This window comes from Grus americana, chromosome 6 (genome assembly GCF_028858705.1).
Source record: "Grus americana isolate bGruAme1 chromosome 6, bGruAme1.mat, whole genome shotgun sequence".
NCBI lineage: Eukaryota > Metazoa > Chordata > Aves > Gruiformes > Gruidae > Grus > Grus americana.
In genome coordinates, this window is record NC_072857.1 from 24,102,188 (window position 1) to 24,129,240 (window position 27,053).

General features: G+C 36.3%; 1 protein-coding gene across 3 annotated transcripts in view; it reads right to left on the reverse strand.

The window, feature by feature from the left end:
* OLA1 (Obg like ATPase 1) overlaps window positions 1-27,053 on the reverse strand; it is a 102,071-nt gene that overhangs the window by 41,972 nt on the left and 33,046 nt on the right. For all 3 annotated transcript variants that reach the window (XM_054829186.1, XM_054829185.1, XM_054829187.1), the window contains one exon: window positions 11,217-11,392. In XM_054829186.1, the coding sequence (XP_054685161.1) occupies window positions 11,217-11,392 (176 nt within the window). The remainder of the gene's footprint in view (window positions 1-11,216; window positions 11,393-27,053) is intronic.

Sequence of the window (27,053 nt, forward strand, 5' to 3'; positions counted from 1 at the left end):
CCCTCCAGGAACAGGACTCCCCACAGATTTTAACAAGGAAGGGGCAAGCTAAAACTTTTAATGAAATCTAACATGTTCTGCCTAAGAATAATCACTTTTACTCTCCTATAACTGAATTTCACTCATAAATGTTTAAAAGTGGCTAATATAACACCATTTCCTGCAAGGAGAAGATCAAAGTGCTATATTACAAATGCATTATGATTAAAAAAGCACTGTGCAGCTTTGCTATTAACTGTTCTTTAAACCCTAAAAGGCTTCCCATAGATCTCACTTGGCACTGCATATACAACCTTTGACAAGTAATGTAGACCATTTTTATTCATTGCCTAAAATTGTAGGCAATTATGTGCGTCACACTGGCCACCTGCAAATTCTGAATGCCTGCTCCAGTTGTCAGAGCAAAAAACTAATGTCGGAGGGGATTAATCTAGGGGGAGAGAGTCCTCTTTAATGGCTCCAGCAGGTGAAATGGCCCAGCTGGTTACTATGATGAGTGGCCAGAACAGCTTATGTAGAGACATGCAACAAGATTACACGTAAAGAAGAAAACAGTGGTACCATCTTATCTTTAACCCTATATGCTTTTTATTTTTTAATTAACCAGTATAAACAAGATAAAGGAAGCAATTCTACCAATAGGTACTTTTCATTTAAGATCTTTATCCTCAGCTTTTGTTTAAAGAGATATATAAAAATCAACACAATCTCCAAGATTCCTGTTCAGCAGTGAAGGAATTCCAATTACACACTATTTCAGGTTTTAAACTAATTCTGTAGGCACCTACCACGTGGCTTTCGGCACTACAGTTCCCCCCCAGCAGCAACACATTATTGCGTATTAATTGGAGTCGGTAAAAAATTGACAGAAAAAAACATTATAGCACAAGTTATCAAAGCCAATAAAGCAAATAAAGCTTGCCCTTTCTAAAGCCTATCTAAGCACATCATTGCCAATCAGAACTTCTCTTCCACATTCACCTGCTACCTACAGCGACACATCCAAACCTGTTCTGTTTTTTCAGAGTCCTCATTTAGGTACCTGACTTGATGCTGTTTGCAACTGTTGTTCTAAAGGAGTAATTACATGGCTAACTTCTGCAGGGAAGGCTGACCAACAACTGAATATGCTGGGGAGAACCGACAGCTGTATACTTGCAATTTTATTTTGATTTTACAGAGAAGGTGACAAAGTATTGGAAAACTTTCTTTAGATAAGAGGACAGAAACTAATAAGCAAATACAGCATTTATGTCTGAAGCTGGTGAGGCAGTAAGACACAAAAAAAATGTGGAAATAATTATTCAAAGTCAATTTTTTTCTGATGGACTATCTGGGCAGTTGCACCACACAAAATGTAAGGCAGACAATCCAGAAACAAAATGAAAGGGACAGACAACTCAGATTCCCCCGCATCAATGGTGGTGTCCCATTTAAATGAGATTTAATGTGATCCCTTAACAAGAAATCGTTAAATACTAATGACAGTATGAAGTAAGGCAACTATTTCCACATATTTCTTTTTCACTCGGCTGCCCCAATACTCTAAACAAACACACAAAAAAGCAAAAAGCACATTTTCAGGTTCTCTCTCTTGTAGCGCCATTTTTAGTTTGATTAATTGCTTCTGTTTAGGCCTGGTGAAAGAGTATGAACTGACCTTTTTATCTTCACTATCATTGTAACAGTCATTTAAACACATTTAATCATTACTCTAGTTAACTCTGAGATGCTTAATAACAGAATACAGAGCAATGATCCACTTCGTTTCATTAGATCTGGCCTCCCCAGTTGCACACTTCGAGGTCAAGCTGTCACCAGCAGAATGATCCACTTCTCCTTGTTTGATGAAAGGGGTATTCTTGTTCCGTATTTCAGCTAGCAACATTATAGCAAGCACCATTTAAAAAGCCGCCAAAACCCCCTCCAAAATCCAATATACTTACAGTTGTCAAGGCCTATGAAATACAGCAAACTTCATGAATATCAAATACCACTGTTTTAAACATCAGTTAATTTCTGACTATATCCTTGGCAATATATTTAGCACATGCGACTACTCAGTCTATTTAGCCATATGCAATACAGTGATTTTAATTTATTTTCCAAAGGCAGCGAGTAGTTAACCCACAAATGTTAAGCAGGACTTTAACAAAAGTCCCAACAGTATAAAATACATTTAAATTGCATTTAGGAGATTTATCAAGACATGCTCATGAGACACTACTGTGTAGGAAAATGTGCATACATTAATAAACTCTCTGGATGGATGACAGTAGTAATGTGTGCCAATGCCAAATTCTTCTTACAGCATGAGGGACTAAAGTGAAGCTTGGAAAACTCACTTGCCTACTTGGCATCAAAGAATTGTGAGGTTTTTGTTGTAAATTAGCAGGGCATGTAATTAACTTCCGCAAATTTAATAAAGAAGTAAGCAGTTGTAAGGATTATCACTTCACACTTCAAAGTGCCAGTGAATTCTCTGTGATTCTGCAGGCAGTGCAAAAGACTCCACTACTACAGAGAGTAACTGTGAGTACAGTAGGCTTTTTACCCCCACCAAAGGAGATGTTTCTGGGAAGCATGGAGTGTTTCTCAGCACCTTACTCATTCCCTTCAAAACTTCCAAGATGTAATAACTGCCCAGCTCCCTGTAAACACTTCAAAAGCAGTTAAATACCTTTTCAATTAAAATGTTTCAATTGTCCAAAATTCTATCATTTTCACTGCTCTGCTCCTTAGAAAAGCTATAAGGAGTACCTAAAATGTTACCTATAGCTCTTTTTATACAGGATTCCAACAGCATAGCATATCAGTAAGGAAGGTAGTAGTGTGTAATTAATATATTCAGACTTCCTAAGGAATCTGGCTCAGTGGTATAAGGTATTTAACTCAAAAAACACTGCATATACTAAATGGATTCAACATCACCTAACTAGTAGGTCTCAGAATGTAGCTGTAAACAGAAAATCCAATGAGTATGTTTCTGGTGGCACTCCAAACAAATTATTTGCATTTTGCTAGTTATCATCTTTCATCAACAGCCTAAAAAAGACCACGTTAGTGACACAGATTCTGAGAATAGTAAATTACTAACAACATGAATCATGTGTGTAGTGACCAGAACTGCTAGACAGAAAGCAAACAATGTTTTTCAATACAATAAATTCAAGTTCATACACTTGCTGGGTGGGGGGGACAAGGGAGGGTGGATACAGTATTTACCAGGTAGAAGACTTCCCCCTTGTGAGAGTGACTGAGAAGACTTGAGGGACGCAGGCAAATGAGTTGTACTGTAACTGAAAGACTAATACAATCTTTGAGTATATAAATAGGCTAATGTCTAATATGACTAATTCTACACTTATCTCTGTTGAAATACTGAAAAACTGAAGAAAGAGGTTTTGAAAAAGTGCTTATACATGAAGACTCTGTGCTTAAATCTTATGCTTTTGTTGCATTTCATATATATAATTAACAAAAAACTCACATAGTACAGGGTTTTTCACACTAGCATATAGAAATCAAATGGCTGAAATTTGAAGCTTGAAAAAGACAGACTAAAGCTGTATCTTATTTTTAAACAGTAAAGATAATTAATCACTGGCCTATGCAAGTTACAGTAATTTATCTCTAGCTAGAAAATATTTAAATAAAGGTTAATTTTTTCCCCATAGAGATAAATTTTATTTTAACCACAATTGTGTGAATTAAACCAGAATAGGCAAGAGATCAAACTAGGTAATAATTAGTATTACATCTGGACTTCAAAATAGCTATGATGGTTTTTCAGATACAGATAGAGAACTATGCTATTTGAGGTAAAGAATACTCATATCTAGTTAAACTGTGCTGCTTCAAAAACATTTTATTGTGCGCACACCAGTTTCCTTGTTAATGCAAGGTGTACAGTGTGCACTGTGCCCGCAGTCATTCCATTCATGACTTTCCTTGAAAATCTTTTTCAGTTCTATTTAGCATAGCCTCCGCACTCTACTTTTCCTTGAGGTTTTCTGGCGATTTAAAAGAGTAAGGCTGAAGTTACAAAATAAGAATATATTGTAAAAATAATGTTTAGAAACAGTGGTATTTTTAAAGGACAATTAAGACAAATTTTGCAGTTTTAAAAAAAGGCTAGATCATGTTTTTCAATTGTGTGAAGTGCTTAAATAAGCTGTAGCAGCTGGGTGCAAGAAAGAGAACAAGTCAGGTACTGCATCAACTGGAGTGACAATGAGCTCCTCTGTGGTACAAAACAATGTCTAATCTCTTACAATTCCCTTGCTCACTGACTTTAATAAAAATACAATGGGAGAAGTAATGGATTTAGGACAAGTGCATTATCCTTTCCTCTATTCAATACCCTCTAACAGAGCCAGTACAAGCTGTACATGATATAACATTTACTCAGAGCTAGATGCCAATAATGTTTATGAACCACAGCAAGTACTTTCACACAAAACATCCTACAAGCATTCCAGGCAATGTAATTCATGTCAATAATCCCCAAATTCTCCTGTGTGGGTCATCCTTGTGGGTTCTAAGGCATTATACATAAAATTACATAGTCACTTGTAGCTTCTCAAAGAAAGCAGGCAAGAATACAGAAAGCATTCTATCTACAAGTGATTATTTCTAGCAGTTCAGAAATTCAGAACAGGAAAATTGCACTGAAAAAGTAAAATTAAACATCTTCCATAGAGTTCAACCAAACTTTTCTTACTGCATTAGTCTACACACACTTATTTCCAAATAAATCCATGTGTGAATGCATTTGCTCTAGATGTGAATTAACCCAACTGAAAAAGGTGTCTTTTTCAGAATACAGCTTCATATATGGAGTTATTTTGGTGTATGTATATACTGTTTAAAAATTACACCAGGGCTTGGATCTAGACATACCCAGACAGACATTATTTACAGAAGTCGTTACTTTAAGACACTGTTCAAATCTACACAGGAAAGATCAACCTTGACAGAAAGTATTTAAGCATTGACTTCTCTTTGTCTACTAATAATACCAAAAGAAATCCAAATGTGTATTTACACATTATGTACTTTTAAGTCAGGCTTTACTACCGATTAATTCACAAACATCTGCCATGAATATTTTCCTGTTACATTCAAAATGTTCTCCAGAATGAACTTTAATTTCCTCTAAATAGCACATTAAGCACAGTAAATGGTCCACTAAAGATTTTTAGGCATAATTATATGCATTAAGAATATAAATATTTTCTTGATTCCCTGTGATTTAACATTTAAGTTACTAATTGTAACAGCCATTGGCAGAAAAGTATGTCAACAGTGTATGCATACGCTGCTCCTTCCCCTCCGTCTCCAGTGGAACAAACTGGCCTCTTAAACTCTCCTCACAAAAGGAGATGAAAGAAACTGGCAAAAAAAAAACAAACAAAAAACCAAAACAATTCATCACTGTATCTATCTTCAACTTGGAATGAAAGAAAGGTGAAAATTCCCAACTGACATCATCAGTTAGAGGAAATAAGAGTTCACCCATCCGTGAGAACTCTGGCAAGCACTTGCAGCACGAGGTCATCGAATTCCGCTCGGCACCATGCCATTCATCAGAATATTGCTGGAAAGAAAGATTTTCACCTAGTATATATTGGTAATGAGGAGAAACTGAATCTACCAGGTGTCTGCTATTTGTGAAGTATCTCCCACATCACAGAGGTAATTTTAAATGAACAAAAAACATCTTTCAGACCATTACTGTATTATCAGGACAGGACCAAGACATTAAATGGAAGTGAGGAAGGAAGAAGGGATTAAAACTACTTAAAACACCATTAGGAAGATTTTGCTTTACTCCTCTAGTACCTACATGCCAACAGATACTTATAGTCTATGCCTATGGTCATTGTATCAGTTACTAGTTCATCACCCATCACAGTAACAAAACAAAGCTTGATGCCTTTCTTCTAAGTTAAATATGCACTAGGTGGGTTCTGGTACCATTACATTAAAAAGTAGTCTAACTGTTCTTTTCATAATTGCAATTACTTTTGCTCTTACAAAGTGTGCTTGATTTGAAAAACAAATCTTATTTTAAAATTGACAGACTTTAACAATGGAATTTAGAGATCTCGTAGGACTTGTAAAAGCACCCGTTTCAACTGAAAACTGGTAGTTCAAATGCAGTGAACATTGATCTTCACCAACTGTAAAAGCGACCTTTTGACTGAAAATTGGAAGCTCAAACGCTGCAGACATTTGGACACTGATACTGACCTAAAGATTTTGCCTTCATATCATTAACATGATACTCTGCATGAACTCAACTATAAATAATATTCTTGTGGTCAGATTCATAAATAACAATACCATTACCACTAGGAATTATTCTGCACTGGAATTCAAGATTTGGCACACTAGCAAAGGGCTGAAGGAATAGCTATCTACTGCAGAGGGTCAGTCTCAAAGGGCTAGAATTGAATCACACAGGAAGGGTAATGGAAGAGAATCCTGCAACAATGTCTGCTTAACTATATTACATTGTATTACCTTGAAGACTTCTGTCTCCAGGACTGAAAATCCCATAAATTCAAAAATATACATTTTTAAAATAACTTTTAAAATTTGTAGATACAGATCTATAAATTCATACGTATTTGAATTTTACTTTGAAATCTCCTGTTACCCAAAGCAACAGATGAACAATAAGCTAATAATAAAGTTTAACTCAGTATCTTTTTCATGTCTCTGCAGATACCAGCACTAGTCAAATTTAAAATACAAATCAAAATTACTCTGATTGCTTTCTGAAATTATATTTGCGCTGTTTTAATACATGCAAATAACAGGGGTATTTTTGTTCTATAACATCTCTTTAGAAGGTTATAGCCAAAATATTATTTAAAGGTATACTAAGTCTGAAAGAATAGTACCCTTAGTAAAAGCAGACTGTCATTTCTAAGAAGCCAGTGAGAACACTTGCAAAACAGACAAAAATATACATGTAAAGGAAGCTATTCCAAGCCTGTCAACATTACATGTTGCTGATCTTGGACCATAGTGTGTCATTGATTTTTAAGTAGAACTTGAAAATTATTTCATTGATGGCTCCTTAACAGCAGTTGGCTATTTTATTTCTGCTGACAGAGGACTGAGAAATCAATTCTCTGAGAGACAGCATGAACAGTTAACACCGTATTCAACTGCAAAGCCAGGTCACTGCACAAAGGTGAACTTACCAACTGTATGCAATGTGGGCTTACTCAAAGGAAAAATGATAATTAACAAGTTAGAACACAGGTGTGAGAAGGTGGGCAATCAAATACAAATCTCAGATTTAAGAACTGTTGCCTGATACAGATGGACAATTTTCTTCTTTTCTCCTCCTAAACCTTTTGGAGATTTCAGAATATCAAGTTACAGTTGTGGAGGCTTACTGATAAAGAGAATCCCCTAAAGCAGACAATTCATATTTATGACATAAGGAAAATTACTTCCACTTTCAATTAAGTGCCATGAAACACACAGTGAAATCCCCCTTTGGTGCCAATAATAAGTTTACACAGGTCACCTGGAGATTATAGCCTCTCTGAAATCAATAACTTTTCCTTAGCTTTCATATTAAGGTTATTTGTTATATTGAGCAAACTACCAAAGGAAAAACATACCTGACTAAGATCAGTATTATTTCTTTTCTTTCCTCACCTCCTTCTTCTTTGCCTAACCTTACATATACAGTGTTCTTCCTCAATAGATCTCAAAATGCTCTCAAAAGAAGTGGAAAGAAATGAAAAATGCAATTCAAGTGCTAGATGGTTTTGTTCAGCAGAGGAAAGCAAGCCAGTGAAAGGTCTGCCAGCGATACAGGTAAGAAAGCTTGCAATATATTTATCTGAATGAACCACAGAACTTTCACAACTCTCAATCAGCTAAAGCTCTTAAGAAATTCTCAAGTGTCTTTACCTTTAATTACTCCAAAAAGGATAGGAAAAGGAAAACAATGAAAGAGAGAGTGTAAAAATTTAACATTGTGCCTTAAAAACAAAACAACAAACCAAAACAATCTACAAATACCACGTTTTTTCCCTTGTAACCTCCTAGTTTTCCTGAAAGAGAAAATGACTGGGAACACTCAGAGTACAGACAAGAGCCGTTGTGCAGCTCTGCTATGGAAAGAACAGAATACTAGCAACGGCTATCTATTATACTGGTAAATAACTTGAAAAAGGCAAATCCTGAGAAGTTGGTGTGTGTGTGTGTGTGTCCCCCTTTTTTTTTTGAAGACAATCTGTTGGAGAAAAAAAAAGTATTAACTCCAGTCTATACTGTCTCTTAATGACTCTTCTGCCCTGGAAAGAGGAAGCTTTGAACAGTAGCCACACGCCGCATCGAAACAACACTGCAAGTTGTGCTGGACAGGGAATTCACTCTGTGCCCAACAAGCTAACTGCAAAATGCAACAGATTTGGGAAGCGCAGAATGATCCAACAGCCAAAATACACTCCTAACATTTGGCTGCTGCTTTAGGGAGACATAATCTTTAATGTTTTTTTCACCAATCCCTATGGTTTCTCTTCTAGACCCATAAGTCATTTACCACACAGTTAATCACACAGTATGCTATATAAATGCAACCATAAGCCTTCTCTGCAACACAAAATGTTAAAGAAGAGGCAAAGCAAACTATACAGGAGTGCCTCACAACCCAGTGGCTGAACATAAATAAACCCATCTAGTGACTGGAAAAGCCCAAGAATTGCTGTTACACTCTTTCAACTACACAAATCTATTTGCAGAAGCTGTGTAACTAGGCCTAAGGATTGATTTACCAGGAAAAGAAAAGTAACCAGGCAGAGCTGACACAGGCCCTTACCATTAAAAAAAAAGTCCATTTTACTTAGGTCTACTGTCTACCTTACAGTTCAAGCATACAAATCACAAAGGAAGACAAGTAAGAAGGTTGAAGATCAGCAGGACTCATAGATACGATGCCCCACAGCACTCCCCTGAAGAAATTCCCTAGTCACTGTAGTTTGTCCATGCAGCCTTTGTCTCAAGAGGAGCATTAATTTGTGCTTCTCCACTCTGTTCAGCTATCCCCTTCCATGAAACAAAGGAATTTAATGCCTTTGAAACCTCTATTGTTGACAAACTCAGCTCAGACTGGTCAAGTGTAACAGCTATTACTGAGAACAGAACTAGCAGAGTAAAGCAACTTCAAGAACCTGGTGTTTTCTGTGTATGTGTAAATAAAGGATAAAAAAACCCAAGGAATGATGAGACGTGTAAGTTACAAACACAAGATGACAATTTTACAGGTGAACTACAGCTGAAGGCATAGCTAAGAGACTGAAGAACAGGCAAAGAGAAGGACGAGAAACTGAAGCCAAGTCAAGACAGATCAATAATGCAGATTTTAAAGTTTTAATTAATTTAAATTGCATTTCTAGATTTGAGGTTTTTACTGTCTTCCTTGATTTGAGAATAATCTGACATTTTATGTTTTCAAACACGTACCTACTTCCTGTAGTTATAAAATGAATAAGAACAGCTCTGTCATACAACAGTAACTGTACCTATTGCCTATTACAGTTACACAATGACTATTAAGAATTTTTTTTTAAAAAACAAACCAGTTATGTCTCTTTGCAATCACAAAAAAGTGCTGACTTCTTCCTTAGCACAGGAAGAACACAGAGTATGATAAGAAACGCTCAAAGCATCCAGAGAGGTACAGTGAAAAACTGGACAAGAGCATCTTCATTATAAGGAGTTGAGCAAAGCTGTTCCCAAAGACGGCCACACAAGAAAGCAGGCAACAAAAGCTCAAGACCAGGGCAGAACAGCATCACAACACTCCTCATTTTTATCATCTCATACCAATGTAAAATTTAGCCTTAGGCTGAACTTTGAATTCACTATGGCAGGATTTTTGTTTGCCCCTTTCTTTAAGATTAATTAAAAGGTGAAAAACTGTGTGGATGGTATTTGAAACGGTAGGCATAAGCTGCACTGTTTCCCTACGCAGGTGCAACCTTTTGTAAAAGATAAAAATCACTGCCCACACGTACCCAAGGCTGGGCTGACACATGTCAGATAAAACCTCAAATGAAGCATAACTGCTTCTCTGTCTCTCTGGGCTTACATAAAAGACTTCAAATCATCCAACAATACCTGTTGTTTCTGGCTTAGACCAATCCAGGAATAAACTACTTTTAAAAGCTAGATGAAGACTAGTTCTTGACCAACAGAAGCTACCAAGGGAGTGCTTTTTAACATTGCATCGTGAAGATGAACGTTTTGGAGAGGGATGTTCACTTTCAGTTCCTATTCACTTCCAAACACTAGGTAGGAACAACAAATTTCATTGCACTTCAGTGCTGATAAACTAAAACACCAGCACTGATATGACAATGTTTTTCTCATTACTTGCTATCTAAAAAGCCATGGGAGAAAACAGTATTTTTTACTACTTAATTTTTAAGCATAAACAGTCTGTTTCCACACTGATACACTGCTGTAATAATTAGAGAAAGTGCTTTATATACCACCTGAAATATTTATAGAAGATTAATGAAATAAAGAAAGATTAGTAACTAGACTACTCGCAAAATGTTGCGGACTCAAAAGTCAAGTGGCAGGAAAATAATCATTTACAAAAATATACCTTGAAGTTGATAATTATTACACATTTCTGATTTGCAAAGAAACACCACTACTACCCTGTGGTAATTGAGCTCATTTAAGCAGCTTTCCACAACAACATTCTAAAATTAATTTCAACTAGCAGTCTTTATTTAAGCACTAAAAGACACAAAGTGCAACCACACCAAGAAAATATATTCACTTGGTGGCTACAAGAATACTAGTATCAACATCAGACTAGAACTTAACAGCAAGAAATATTCAGACATGACTGCTGGATTTTGAATTACAACTGAACACCAATGTAAGTTTGATGAAGCATTGGCAGTTCTTGTATAAAACTGTCAGCAAGAAAATAACAGTTAAATTAAAAAATTACAAATAGATTCATCATTGAAATCTTACAGTGTCAACACAGCAAATAATCCATTCTAATAATTTTTCAACTCATAACAACAACTACTTTTAAAATACACATAAAAACAGTAGTTTTGTATTATACATGTGGGAAATCAATAACGAAACCCAATACAAAAATTTCAATTCAATACAGAGAGTACTTAATGACCTACTTTTACAGATCATGTACTTACATATTCAGGTTTTAATTTCTTGTCTCCTCCTCTTACAGCTACTTTTTCAAGCTTGTCTATACTCTGCATGATGAGCTCCTCATCTTTAAGTCTAAGTTCTTCATGTATTATTTCAATGTCACGAACAGGATCTACACTTCCTTCAACATGCGTAATATCATCATCTTCAAATGCTCCTAAAACAAAAGGACATTTAAATTACATGTTAAGCTAAAAAGAAATATATTTACAACATACTATTAAGAATCACAAGAGTTTGAGATGAAAAACTAAATTCAGTAGGTCTGTCATACTGCCTATATACAAGTGTCACCTGCAATATTTTATATCAGAAAATTCTACGATACAAAACTTTTGTTTTAGTCTGTCAATTTATGTATCAACCCCAGAATCCAAAGTTTTATACAGATACATACAAAGCATAGTGCTCTGCCATTTCAGGAGAGCACTTAACACATCTTTAAGAGTTTCTTCTAAATAGGAACAGGCTAGAGCACTTTCCTGAAAAATAGGTACCACTGTATTTAACAGTATCTAACCTAGCAGTAGCAAACATCGTAGCTAAATTGAACATTGTAGAACATTTTAATACACACAGTAATGACTAAAAGACTCGTGGAAAGAAAACCTTACAAATCACCCTGGCAGCCCTCACTGGCTGACCAATTTTATGCATTAAGAAAAAAAAGTAGTTCTAGACAAAGAATTCTGAAGTTCTAAACGACTCTTAGTGTTTCCAAGGGAAACAGGGCTTAGAAAAAAAGGCCTGAAATCATCTGGCAGACCTCGTCCCTGTTTCAATCTACTTTATCACTGTGGTTCTGACGGTGATTAGATAATGAACCACTCAGACACACAATTTACACAGCAGCTAATTTCATCGGCCTGATTTGAGGGTATGGTTTTTAGGGGGCCATCAAAGAAGCAGATGAAGGTGCATTTGTCATATATGAGTGACAACCATTCACACTATCTGAACAAAATGGTGCTGGCCCTTATTAGAAACACATGCTATTATCACATATTTAAAGTGCAGTTGAAGCCATAATTTCAAATTGCCAACTGGAAACATAAGGGTAAAACAACCAGATATTACTGAAGCATGTGTGCTGACTTCATGCCCTTCTGAAGACAATCTGGCACCATAATTCAACTAGGATTTAAATTATCAGATAAGCAGCATCACAAAAAAACCCCACCCTGCAAAAAATCAATACATATTTAAAAAATAAAAATATTAACAATTAAAACCAGTTCATTGCTTATTCCTGGATCAATTTTCAGAGTATTTGCATGTGCATCCTGTAACATTAAAGATACCTGAGAAAACAACAACAAAAATAATTTTAATATTATCAAAACTAATATCAACTGTTTTTTTTTTTTTACATGGAAAAAAAAATCTCAAGGCATTTTTATACTAAATATAAGATAGGAAACAGGGTAAACTACAAACAATTCCTTAACTGACAGACAGAAAGTTGGGGTTCTTTGTGGTCATACACATCTTAAACTTCATCCTGACTTTGAACTTACCAAAAATAGTGGGTTTAGCAATAAAGATTTTATATCAAAATACACGGTACGCAGGTTTAAAATGTTGACGACAGTTAAATGTCAAAATAATTTTCACATAACCTTATGAGAAGTCTTTAAAACAGTAGTTACCAGAAGTTTCCTCCTCTTCCATCAGCTGTCTCTGTCGAAAGCTCATCAACGAGCTCCCTTGGTACAAGGAAAACCAGCTCAGCAATAGATCCAACTCTGATACTGGCTGTGACGGCAGAACAGGCTGTTCTGTCAAATAGAAACTCACTACACTAACCCACACCAATGCCAGGCAATTAAGGAAGAGCTACTGTAGCCTTTGCCTTCCATAAATCCATATCTGTGCACCTGACTCAATGGCACACGGGCCGTCCGGATGAACAAACACTAGAAAGCTTAATTCAACAGCTCTGTTCCGATTTACAAGGAAAATACTGAAGGGGGTGGGGAGAGGAAGATGTCACCATACAGATCAAAGAAAAATCTACCTGCCCAGCCTTCTCAACAGATGAATAGTATTTATGCAGCTAAAGAAGAAATTTATCTGTCTTCTGTATTAAAGTGTCTGTCTAAATAACATATTCTCAAGTTGTTCACAACTTCCTTCTGCATTTGGTGCCCATAGGTTTAAAAAACAAACCCCACACTGTTAAAGCTCCAGGACTATAAAGATCTTGTATTAAGAACACAAAAAATAAAAAGCAAAGTAAATAGCTTCTTTTGGTCTTAAGGAAGAATGGCATTTTTCTGGAAAAGCAAGTGTAAGGTGAATTAGTCAGTAACAACAAAGCACAAGTTAGATATTAGTTATATATTTCCATTTTCTTCAACAACAGTAAAATACTTCTCCAGCAATTATTTTCAGGTCTTCACATCTTCCCATTCCTTTTCACAAAAAAGTCCAGTTCTTTATTCATCCAAACCCAATTAATTTAGTGGAATTCTGCCCCCATAAAACTGAATCCATACATTTCACCTTCACTCTTTTCTCAGTCCACTAAATGTTTTAGCCCACGGACACTTCAATGTTCTGCCAGAGTTTTCAAGTCTCCTCCTCCCGGCAGCTGTCCTCATGCCTATGTCATCAGCCATCCCGCAGTTCATTTCGGCAACATTGATGACAAGAGACCACGTTTGGCAACAGGCAGTTGCTTGGCCAGGTAAGGAGCCCCTCTACTGAGCTTATGATTCCCCATTCAAAGCAACAATTTAGCCTTCTCTCCTCCTCACTGGGTTGCTTGACTCTTCTTATGGAAGAAATAGACACTAGTTGCATATTCCATTAAAATGTTGGATTTTGAGCTTGAATTTTCAGTCCTACATTTAGAGGAGAAGCACATTTTCCTAACTTGGAAATGAGAAAACCTGTCAACAGGTGTGCTAACAAAGGTCATACAATTCCCTTCTAAACAGACAAGAAATCAATTAAATTAATCATGGCAGATTTTTTTTCCGCTTGAGTTATCAGGTATACTTAGAGGAGAGAAATTTAATTCTCATCCCATTGAGACAGCCACAGTCCATTAAAGAAGTGGTAGGTATAAGATTTTTATACACACAAAAGGCCAAACTGGTGTTAATGTCCAGATTTTGGCATAAACTGAGAGCCTCTTCTTGATAACCAAGAGGCATTGAGCTTTATTTGTCAATCTCTTGTCCAAGGTTTGTCAATGCCAACTTCAGTCACCAATGTAAGCCAGATCAGCCTCTGACTGACAGCCTAGCCAGAAGCAAGATGATGGGATACTCAGGGGAGAAGGAAAAGGGAGAGAGATGCTGCTGTGATGAAAGAGCCTTAGTTATAACTTCATCTCAATATCTGTGTGGGATGTATCTTGGACAATCCAATCCGTTACGCCAGCCTCGAGCCTGCTTTGTAATGATGGTCTAGTACAAATCACATCGAGCATTGCAGGGAATTCACTTCTGGGCTGCAGAGGTGAGCACAGACTTAGCAAGCAAGAACTGGTGGTAAGCTTAGGAATTAGGGTCTGTGTGAGAGATGGTATGTCTTGGAAAAAGTACAACTGTGAGAAATTAACAAAGTTAAACTATTGGAATAATGTTTTATCCAGTCCGTGCTTTAAAAAACAGTCGATAAAGATGTAAAGTAGTAGGAAAAAATGAAGTTGTAAAACTGATTCAAGAAATAGGACATACTAGAAAATGTGTATATTATTTGCAACTTACAAAGATGAAAATAAGAACTATAATATTAATCTACAAATCTTACCTGATATAGATTCTTAACAGTTTATTGACATTTATTAATATGTCTCTCTGCCTTTGCTTTACTAGTGAGCGAAATTCCTCTGTCAAGCAAGGCCTTCGACTCTCTTTTGTTAGGGAAGATGATATGATAACCCCTCTTTCCCTCCAGCAAAAACAGCAGCTGAGCAGAAAGCTCAAATGCTCTACAAATAACATTACTGTCCAATTAAAGATAGTGCAACACCTGTACAATGAACAAGACGCACAAGGTGGACACAGGCCATGAACCTTGAGTAAGTGGTAGTATTAGTAGCTGATATGGAGCACTATGCAGAAAAGCAGCCTGTTGAAAATAAAAAGGACCCACTAAAATATGCTGAATTGGAAGAAGCAGGGCAGATGAGATGTAGGTCTTGAGATGCAAGATGGTAATAAACAGATGAGAATTTCAGTTTTCTGAAGGAATGGGTAAGATTATCTTGGGTATCATGCAGAAGAAGAATACCAGATAGTTTATGGACTTGAAACTCTCTGGAAAAGGCAAATGAAAAATAAACCTTGCCAAAGAAATGCTGATATTGGCTTGGCTGATACTGATGACTGCTTACAACTGAATCAGTGAGTAAAAATACTTATTTTGATCTCAAGCTGATTACTAGCTCACAAGAGCTTGGTAGAAAAATGAGGGAGGAAGGTTCCCTGAAATCATGCTAATGGGGCATCCAGGTGAGGAAGAAAAGGTCTAGAACAGGGTAGTTGCAGAAGAACAGAGAGAGCAAACATGGTCACCTGTCAGAGGTAACATTCAGATTATGAGCTGTGTTTAAATATGGTGAACCTCTAACACAATGTGTCTATCTTCTTACTGACATAATGAGGGTTCAACTTCTGTAAATGAGGGACATTTCCAAGGTTAGAAACTTGTCCACATGCTATTCTCAGCAGCATACTCACACCTGCCAGGCTACCAGCTCTGTGGTCTAGCTTCCAAAGTTTTCATTAAAAAAAAATCAATTTTTTCAAACATGTATTAAAAATCTGTCTTAAAAAAAAGTGATATTCTGGAATTTCATCAAACATTAAACTGATCTAACTATGCCACTTTCACTTATTATTTCCAGGGGAAAAAAATTATTAAAAAATATATTTAGTATGAACTTCTCCAAAACTAGCCATACCACTGCATTCTCAAGACAGTATGACCTATGGACAATTACCTTCTCCAATGAATATAATGAAAATCTATTGTTCTTCCCATGTCGTCTTCAACTGCATTTGCTTTTAGAATAGGACTCAGCATTTCTCAAGCATCATCCCAAACCACAGCAACCCCTTTTTGCCTACCTCCTGAAGTTATACTGTCTGTGCTCCAAAACTGCCCTCTTTCTAGTACAGGAAACTATACCATACTACTATAATAATCTCTCAGAAAATGCCAATGGATTTGCACTCTAGCTTGAAAGATACACCCCTGCCACTTCCTTGGGTGTAAAAAAACAAAGACTACAAAGCTAGAAACATCAAGCCTGCTGTAAGTAACCAAATCTGCTGTGGTAAATTCCCATATTTTAGTGGTATGCAGGTATTGCTATTAAAACAAGGCAAGTATTTAGATAGGAAAATAGTAAAACATAACACAGCAGCAGAATTCATTTTGCCATCTAACAGCATCAATAGTAACGACTTAACCCAAAGTTACTAGAAATGAGGAGCTTGGAAATCGTCACTGACACATCCAGCTCCCTCTTCTGTCGCCAGTGGGCCCAAACCTAAAGGGTTCTTCACTTTCATCCAAGCGCTTTATCTGGGCTGTTTGGGTCCAAGTGTGGTTGCCCCAAAAATATTTCAAAAGCCACATTAAAGAGGTAACACAGTGACAGCTGGTTCTGCACTTTGCTTTCAAATGATAGCAGATAAAAAAGATCCAGAAAACGGAATGACTGGCCAGACAAGATGTGAAATCTGACTCTGTGTCTTCCCCTGAGGAAAAGCAGGAACTGTCTATTTGTCAGGTCTTGATGGCAGCCAGGACACACAGACTACATCTTCTCTTCACATGCAAAAGTAATAGCAGATAAATATGTATACAGCACAGCAGTAACCAATGCCACATTTTAAACAGTATCATCTAATGGCATGCACATTTCTTTCCATTTCTTTCAAGAATCAGCTTCAAAATTCTTTGACAAAATTTACCTCTCAGCCTCCAGAGATTTTTGCATTGCTTATGTTATACCTGTCAAGATCTGATGACTGTATGTTATGTATTCATCTGAACAGAACCACTACACTTAGTTACAGGCTATCATCAACCAATTCATTCTCTTGCTAAAATCAAGTCATCCAATTACTCCTTGACTAATCAAGGCTGTTTTGGCTTTTTCTTTTTTCAAAAGGTACTCAACAGCATAAACAGTTCACTTACAAGAAATGGAAAGGGGCTAATCAGCAGAATTATTGTTTTGCTGCCACAATTTGCAGTATTTAAATGTAGTTGCTGATTGGGCTGAAAGTTTTATGATATAGCATATAAAACTGGTTTGACAGAAAACCGAAGCTGCCTATGGCCTAAACTTTATTGTTTCTAGCTGCTCCAAGCTGCCACTGAGATGCTAAAAACCAAATCAAAATAATACTACTAGACTTACCTTATTCTACTCCTAATTGCAATTATGGAAATTAATGAATATTTTCAAGATTAATTTATATGTGATATATCAGTCACTTCATTTCTTTAATTATCCTTATCCTTAAAGTAAAACGAAATAAAATATTTGGCTAATATTAAGCTCCACATAACGGTATTTCAGCATCTTGTACTCATTTACAAAAGGTAAGCAAATGCACTGGTATACGTTATGCTGTAATTAAGAGGGATATTTATAATTTGATCAGAATCTGAACTGCATCACAAGCTGAAACTCTCATCAGTATTTAGGATAATGACCAGCCTTTTTTGTCAATAAGCTATAAGAGAATGTTTAATAACACCACCAAAAACCAGACCTAGAGAATAATTGATACTTGCACTTCCTCTCCAGCATATGTTCAACGACTATTATCAAAAAGAGGTGCTCGTCACAGACTGATATGGCACATCACAATACGCATACATACCCTGTTATAAGCCCTGAAATAAATGAGCAATAATATCTATCTGGCCACTTACTGGGGTGGGAATGAAGGAGAGAACAAAATGAAATAAAATAGGGTAACTTGGGTGGGGGGCTACAAGCAGGGTATTTCTTTGAGCTATCAAAAGAAACAAGACTACAAGTGTCAAAAAACATTAAATTATAAATAATATCTGTACTTAAGACTGGCTTGACATGCTATCATCAGTATTATAAAGATTTAAATGGTAAAAGATACCACTATTTCTGACTGAGGTACAAGTACATTTAACATTATAGAATGTATTAAACTTTGATGATGGTAGTTTTTACTATGCATACTCATGATTAGAAGGGCAAAAGAATACTGTCAGAGTCAACATTTTACAGCTTCTTAAACATAGCACATGTTAACAAAGAACCAACAAATAAAGTAGGTTTAGCATGTTTTCCCTTGCAAGCTAATTTCAAGTGAAATTAATCACCTGTAACACAAACCTAATATTCTTTAAGCAGAGTAATTTTCAGTTGAAGAAGGTGCACCTGCCTACATCTTCAACATAAGCAAAATCAAGTACAAAAAACATTAAATAAAATGCTGTAGTAAACCTTGACTTCTGAAGAAAGAATTTTTTCAGACATCTTTTGTGGCTTTGTTTTGTGCTACAGCCCTTTAAGTTTTGTCTTCATAAAGCCCTAACTAGTTGTAATCACTTGCAGTCTAATTGTGGACATTTATCTGCTTTTCTTATGCATAGAACATAGCTATTAAAGCTGAATGGTGATGGTGTGAAGTATAGGTTAAATTGGGTGAAATTAAAGCAAATTACTCTGGGATGTGGAACTCTGAAAATAGAAACCGCCAATGATTTGCAACCCTCTTGATGATCAGCTTCACAGAACCCTAAATGACAAGAAAACTTACATATTTTAAAGTTAACTAGATTTTTTTTCAAATAATATGTATAAATTTATTTAAAATGCAAGCAGTCACTGTGGCAATAATTATTTTGTTTTACCTGCATCGTAGAAATATAAGAAAAGGTTTTAATTCGCATTAAAAACACTTGTTTTTATTCTCAAGTTTGGCTGATTTTTAGTAACAGAAAACCAGTTCAGAATATTAGTTGCAGCATTAATTACTTTGAACACAATGTTACAGTTTATGCATACCACACGGCTATACAGACACAGGATGGTAAAAGCAGCTGCTTTGGGCTCACTCGACTGGTGCGTTATTAGGACTCAAATTCATTACTTACCTATATAAAAGATAAGCAGCTACATTTACCCTGCTGAGTCCTAATACCGCACCAGTCGAGACTGCAAATCAAGCACCCCTCCCCAAAAGTCTGAAATAGCGGCTGAATGGCAGCCCTTTCAATATAAAATCCATTGGGAGTATTTGACAAAAAAGGGCAAGTCTATTTCTGCACTGGCAGACACACAATGAGAGCATGTAGCAGCAATACAGGATTTTAAATGACTGTAGTATCAACTTCTTGAGCATACAAAGAATTTACATTTGCATAAAAGTACTCATCAAGCGAGTACTGCACAAGGTCAGAGATGAGAATTATAACCTCCCCTGGAAACACTGAGGCAAAGCAATTCACTTCAGGACATTTAAGTCGGCAGAAGAAACCAGGATTCTGCTCCTGGTGGAAGCAGTTTTAAGAGAGAAAAGTTCTTACTAAGACAGTCGCTCCAATGAGCTTATCTGTAAAACCATGTTCCAGAGCCCTTACCCTTGAGTCTGTCTGACAAATATTAGTGATTTATTTCAGATGTAAAATGTGTTTACTTGCCATTGCTCTTTCATCCTAGCACCACTGGGATGTAGTCAACACTCCACAGGCAAAACCGTCCACCTGCTGAGATTTGCTATCAAGTTGGTCACACTGGGTAAAGGACATTATTTGACAGCTGAAGGAATAAATCTTTGAGCCCTTCATGCCTCTGTTTGCAGAGGGCTCGCTCTGACTGCCCTTGATCATATATTTGAAACATTATCACTGCAATGCCCACCAAATTGTGCTTGGGACAAATTCCTTGGTTACTCTTCTTGCAACACACTTTACCCAGGATCACAGCACACAGTAATTCACATGGACTCACTATCAGAAGATGCTAGGAAGGGCAGCACTCGATATGAAACTTTTTGAGATGGCTGACATACCACATAAATCATTTAAAATAACTTAGAAAAAACTAGCCTCTCTGTTCAGGATTTTCCAAAATACAACTGCATTAATTGGAACAAGAAGGGACATTTGGAACCTAGCCTGGACCACTGCTAAACATCCAAAAGCCAAAAAGGCTGAAGAATGCGAACATTTGCTTCGGAGACAAGGGCTCTTGTCAACCTGAGCTCAGCCACACTCTGCTTTACATTACTTTCTCCTCTAATGACTGAAAACCTTCCTTTGTGAGCTAAAGTCGCAAGAGAAGCAAGCAGGAACAAGGGAGAGTCTACACAGTATCACCCTCCCTAGTGAGCGCTCCCATGGCAGCACCACCTGCATAAAGCAGAGTGCACTCAGGAAAGTCTGGCCACAAACATCAACCGGTAACTTTTAATATGCCTCTGTGTACCACATTTCCAGACTGTTCACAGAAGACAATGTTCCTACTGAAGAGTAGACTGGAACTCACGTATTTGCAATCTGATGGCATCTACACTGTACAAAAAAAGTGGTTCCTAAGCAGAAAGAGTTTGAAATATGTACATATATGTATAACTGTGTATTCATACTACTTCCACCATCATCATCTCTGTGGTGCATTTTACCCCTTCTTTCTGAAGGTCAGTCATCACGATGTATTCTTTATGACTACTCAGTGCCAAGCTCTATGGTGTCAGTCTTAACCGGGAGCCCTGAGAGTCACCATAATGAAATATAACTGCTAACAATAACCATGTTTTCATGACTATATAATTACACAGATCATGAATGGCAACTAGCAGCCATCAGAAGAACAGGGCAGTTCTATCTGGCCTCAAATGACCAGATATACAGGAAATATTTTAATTATTTGTGAGCAGCTTATCTGGATCACAGATTGGCTACACCAAACACACAGAAACATCAAGACCCTTGAACCCTGAAGTTTTTATTGGGTCTGGCATAGCGCAGCACAGCAGTTAACATGCCTGTACAACTACTGAATCACTTTGGATCCTTAATGTTGCAACTAAGTCCAAGCCATTAAACTCTGTCAAGCCCACCTTGGCTCCTGTGCAGAGCCAGGTCAACTCTCCATCCTGCATTCTTTGACATCTTGGAGGGTTGTCAGTCTTTGTAAAATAATGAACAGAGAATGAACAGTTCAGTTCAGCACAGAATGCAAAATTATAAACCTCCTGGAACCCACAACGAAGGGCATAAAATGGTTTCAATAAGGCAACTTCTCTTCAAAACCATTTAAAGCAAAGTTATATAAATACCTAGACAAAACTCAGTAATGACAAGTTTTCAGCTACAAGAAGTTAGTTACCTAAGTAGTTCCCAGATATTCTGAAACTTAAAATTACATTGTTGTTCTGATAAAACAAGAACACTACAAATGTTGTCAAACTTCTTGCAATCCCTTACAAAAATGCCATAAAAGCGGATTACACAATGTGTCAGAATGGAAAAAAAAAGTTATGTTTACAGATCAGTCATCGTTTACAAAAAGAGTAACCAAGTTTTTAGAAGAAGGGTATTTATAAGGAGTTGTAAACTCAGCTCATCACATGTTAACAAAGAACCTTACTCTCCCCATCTGAACGTTTCTCCTTTGAGGATCTATTTCATTGCACAATGGAGGTGAGGAGGAATAAACAAACTTGAAGAAAGACCAGCCAGTGTATAACAAAAATGAGAGTTGATAAAGACTTAAATAAGCAAAAATTGTTTGATCAGCAATGTTATGTATATATATGCCCTACATAAAAGTTTGTAATGAAGTGCTGTACTGCTAATGAATAAAATATCTTTAAAAACACAAGTAAAAAGCTTCTCAGTAAATTTACCTTATAAAAATGTGCCTCATCATACAACCTTCCCTCTGGACATTCTGGCCCACATTCATAATGTAATACATAAACTTAATGCAAAAGTAGCAATACTGTTCATCCAGATATAAAATTCAAATTTATTTGCAAAGTATACAAGAGTGCTGCCTGTTGGTTTCTATTAATAGAAATCCTGATAGTAATAATTAAAAAATAAAAAATCATTAGCCGGTTAAGAGACAGTCTGTTCTTCATACATGATTTTTCACATGCAATAACTACTTTTCATGAAACTAAAGATGATGTGACAGTTCTTAGGACGTCAAATAACAGTACAGGCTTGGAATCAGAAGAAATATCAAATGACCTTTTTAGAACAGCACCTGAAATACTGAAAACAAAACCTAATATATAATTTGCTTCTTATCTGAGATTGCAGACCTGATAAAGAGGGTTTGCAATATTTCCTGTTCAATGTTCAAATCTTAATGTAACAGTTATTCAGATAAAACTCAATACTAATATTCTACTTTTGATGTTAGTCCCTTCCTCTTCCTTATAAAACTCAAAACAGCATCCCAACAGAAAACTTACTATAGATTGGCTGATCAGTTACATGGGAAGTAAAGAACTCATTATTTTGTACTTTATTTCAGTAAAGTAATTCCTAGCACTCAGGGATTTGCTTGTCTTTCTAGTAACATTTTACTTCAATGACAACTACACCATGGAACATGTCAGTTGTGTTCTGTAACTATCTGGCACCATCTAGTAGCCAGTGGCACCTCCTTTACTAAATCCCATTACAGAACCTGGGACAAGGGTGATACTCAACAGACACGCATGAAAAAACAACACAAACTTCTTTATCTGAATCTCATATGGTCATGAAAATGTTTTATGTTGAATTAGGTACAGACAGCTACAGTCAGTAACTACTGTACACCAGGCAAATGCCTTCTGCCTTCCTTGAAAAAGTACATTAAATAGAATCACAGAACAGTTTGAGTTGGAAGGGACCTTTAAAGGTCATCTAGTCTAACTCCCCCCAAAATACCTGCATGCATGTTGATGTTTCCAAGTAATTTAAGGATCTGCCGGCAAATTTTAGCAATAGTTGACAAAATGCATTGCTTTATGCATGTGTGCTAACATTTTCTGTTTATTCCCTTTCCCTACCTTGAAAACACGCAAGTATGTTAGAAACCAAGAACAGAAAAACATATGCTTTGATTCACTTGAATCCTGGCTATACAGAGTGAGTTTTTTCCATGATTGTCAAAGCTGAGTGCCTGTTAGGCCCTAAAATTGGGAAGGGGGCAGGAGGCAGCAGCACAAACATATTGAGGATACTTCATTATGTTCCCGAGGTGTGACGGGGTAGAAATCTTCGTTTCCAACAGTACGACTCCTTCAGCCTATGAGCAAATACAAATACACAGCCCTGCCGTTCTCCTCCTTGCAAAATAAATATATAAGTGTGATACTTTTGCAACATCTAACCACAGCTTTTTAAGCTGAAACGGTTCTTCTCCTTTTACTTTAGATGTCAAATCCATCACAGAAAAGAATTTTGTTTTTAAAAGACTTCCTCAATGAAGCAGTTCATTTCTCTGCCATTTAGCTCACTGTATTTTTACAAGCACCAGGCTGAGCAAACTATGATTGAGAGAAGCCATCTTATGCACATCGCTGTTGTCCCACATCATTCAGAACAAACCTTTTTAGATCGTTAACTACCACAGGAGTGCTGATTACACAGGCACCAGCAATTTCCTAACCAATGACCACCTGAACAATGATGTGTTCAGCTTCTCAGACCCTGAAGCCTTTCAGAGGTGAATCATTTCACAGTTTGGAACTAGATCTCCATAGCAACTTCCCTTTGAGGGTTTTAGAATCACCATCCCGTAATTCTATGATCATCAAGCTCAACCATTCCCAATGGTTCTTTTCACAGCAGATGGAAAAGGAAGCCTTGAAATTTTACAGTCTATTTCAAGCAATTCATCTGGCAGCCTATTAGAATTCAAAATATTTCGACCTTCAATCACAAAGCATGTTATCTGAAGCTGTGGTGATCTCAAGTCAAGACAAGCAGACGTTTTAGTCTAATCATCCATGATGAGAAGAGACTGACAAAAACTCTTAATTCAACCACCATCAAAATGCTTATTTTAACTGCATGAAAGTCTTTCAACAGGCAATGAAAACACACCATGTACCATTTTATCACAACCTTCCATTCAAGGGAAATATGAATTCTGAATATTGGCATGAATCTTTGCACTCCCTGACGGCTTCTGAACAAATATCTGCTTCCTAGAAGTCAGTATAAATCCAGTACTACCACATTATTTTCAACAGCTGTCAAGAAAAAAAATTATGGAAGCAAACTGCAATTAAACTTCTCACGACTGAGTACAATAATGCTGTAAATTAATTACTTATTGATGGATCCAGTTTGTTATAGGCATCTTCTAAGAAATCCAAATCAGTTACATCTGAGAAAATAAAGACCAGTTAAAGTATGAAAACATAGCATTAGTTAAAGTCTCAAAGCAAAGCTCAGTTTCATGATAATCATAATCAGAGGGGGGTTTAAAGGGTTTTTTTTCCCCTCTGGTCCCAATTCCCAACTCAATTCCCTCTGTTTAGAGTTAAAGAAACATTTTTCTTCTCTTAAATGCTTCGGTCAACCACTGAAATAATCCCATCAGGGGCACAAAATCTTTAAATTTGAGAACCTTTTCACCTAAAGTCCAGGTTGATTCATTCATATTTTTTTATCAACCTTAAATACAAGTTAAATTGAGACATTTTAAAATGAAAGAAAAAGAAAAAGATACTCTTCCCCATCCCAAACAATTCTGTAAGATTAACTCTAGAAATACTTTATTCTTGCTACTAAATTTTCATCAAAGTACAAAGCATCAAAATGCCGTAGCAAATAATCGTTAACTACATAAACACTAGTTAGCTATCTGGTGACTAAAGAATCCAGAGGACTTGCAATTTTCCATGCAAAAATGCCACCAATAGTATTTAACAGGATCAGCAGTAAGTTTAGTTAAAAAAAAAACCACCCACACAAAACACCAAACCAAACAAAAAAAAACCCACAACCAACCAACAAGAAAACAATGTTTTGGCAACTTGACAGTGAGACTTTGATACATAAAACAACTGCTATAAAATGTATCAGACTTAAAAGAAACAACAGAAAGACCCACCTGTCCCAAAGCCCCAGTGTCTTCTCTGAATAGTGAAATTAACAGGTATGTTACATTGCATAACATTTGTAGAGACGGGAACACCTAATTGTTTTATTTTCTTGAATAGAAAAAAATGCATCTTCAGTGTCCCTAAGCAGTTACTGAACTGCAAGAGCAGCCACAATTGAGACCCTCTCTACAGCACTTAAAATGCCACATTTTATTAGGCTACAGGGGAAAAAAAACAACCAAACAACCCCCCAGCTGACCTTATCCTCCTAGATACCAACATTGTTGAGCCATACCCTCTCTACTTCAAAGAAAAATTCTTTTTAAAGAGAAACTTATTGGGGGTGGGGGGAAACCCACACCCCAAAACCAGAAAACTAAAAGATCTTGAATACAATGATTTATTGACGTAGTTTATTAAGAGTTCACATTTTTGGCAAAATCATTTTGAAAACTTTCCTGTAAAAGCAATGATGACAAAGATATTTTGGCACAACACAGTATTTATCTTCATATATTTTGCACCATTTGCAGAGTTAGCTCATGGTCAGAGCTATACAGCTGCTTACACTGAACTTCTTGAAGATCTGAGGGGAGGTATGTGAACATAACCACAAAATTTAACTTGGGATGAAGCTAGAATTTAAGATACAGTAAAGCAAATGAAAAAGTTATGCATCAACTCAAAATGTAAACTGTTTATTTCTATGTACAATCTACTGAAACAAATACGGATTTTATTCTAGCAATCTGAGAAAGAAAACACCATGGAAAAAAACTCTGAGTATTTAAAGCACCATCTCCTGCAAAGATCAGAGATGAAGGCAATTATACATGAACAATATTAAAATTCTTAGTGGTTTCCAGTGTTAGATCAGTTATGCTAATAGCTAATATAAAAACTACTGCAAATATCTTCCTAAAGGAGACAAAGAAGTTACAGGATATGTTTTATGATACTCAAAAATTTTGCTCAAAATTTTTTTCAGCTTTTTTAATATGGAAGGTAATCAAATGTGTTTGTTATCAGAAGTTTTAAATCATCTATAAAGCTTAGCTCACTTTTGTCTGTTAACCAAACATAATATAACCTTTAAGTACAACCTTTTAGTCAGCATCATTCTATCTGAAAATGAATATAAAACTGCTGATGAGCAGCAAGTTATTTAAGCATTTTGCTAATTAAAAAGTACGACTGTCACTGCCACAATACTTACTTACATGTGCAGACAGAACTACATACATGTAATCTATCTACTAGTCATGTAGGTGTTACTAAGTGTAATTTGAAAAAGAGCATTTTTAAAAAATTCTTAAGTGATAGTAAATGCTAAGAATCTTGCATCGAACAATTAGACTGTCAGCAAAGGATGCCTATTACTAACACATACGCAAATCATCCAAGAGTTACATCTTCACAATCTATTCTATGATTATACACAGTTATAATTCAAAGTATTTTCATAGTATTTTACCACATACTTCTCGTAAATAGTAATTTTAAAATCTAGGAGGCAATTCTTAAAATTGTCTTCATATACTAAGAATGAGACTGCATTTTTAGCTTTTCCTCCCCCCAATATCCCCACCACCGTATCTGAAAAAACCCATCTTAAGCACAGTAGTATTAGCTCACCGTTTAACAATCTAGAATAACCTTAAGTTTATTTCATAACATATAATCAAGCAACATACGGTAATTAAAGCACACTGAAAACAGCAGTTACTAGCTAATTAACAT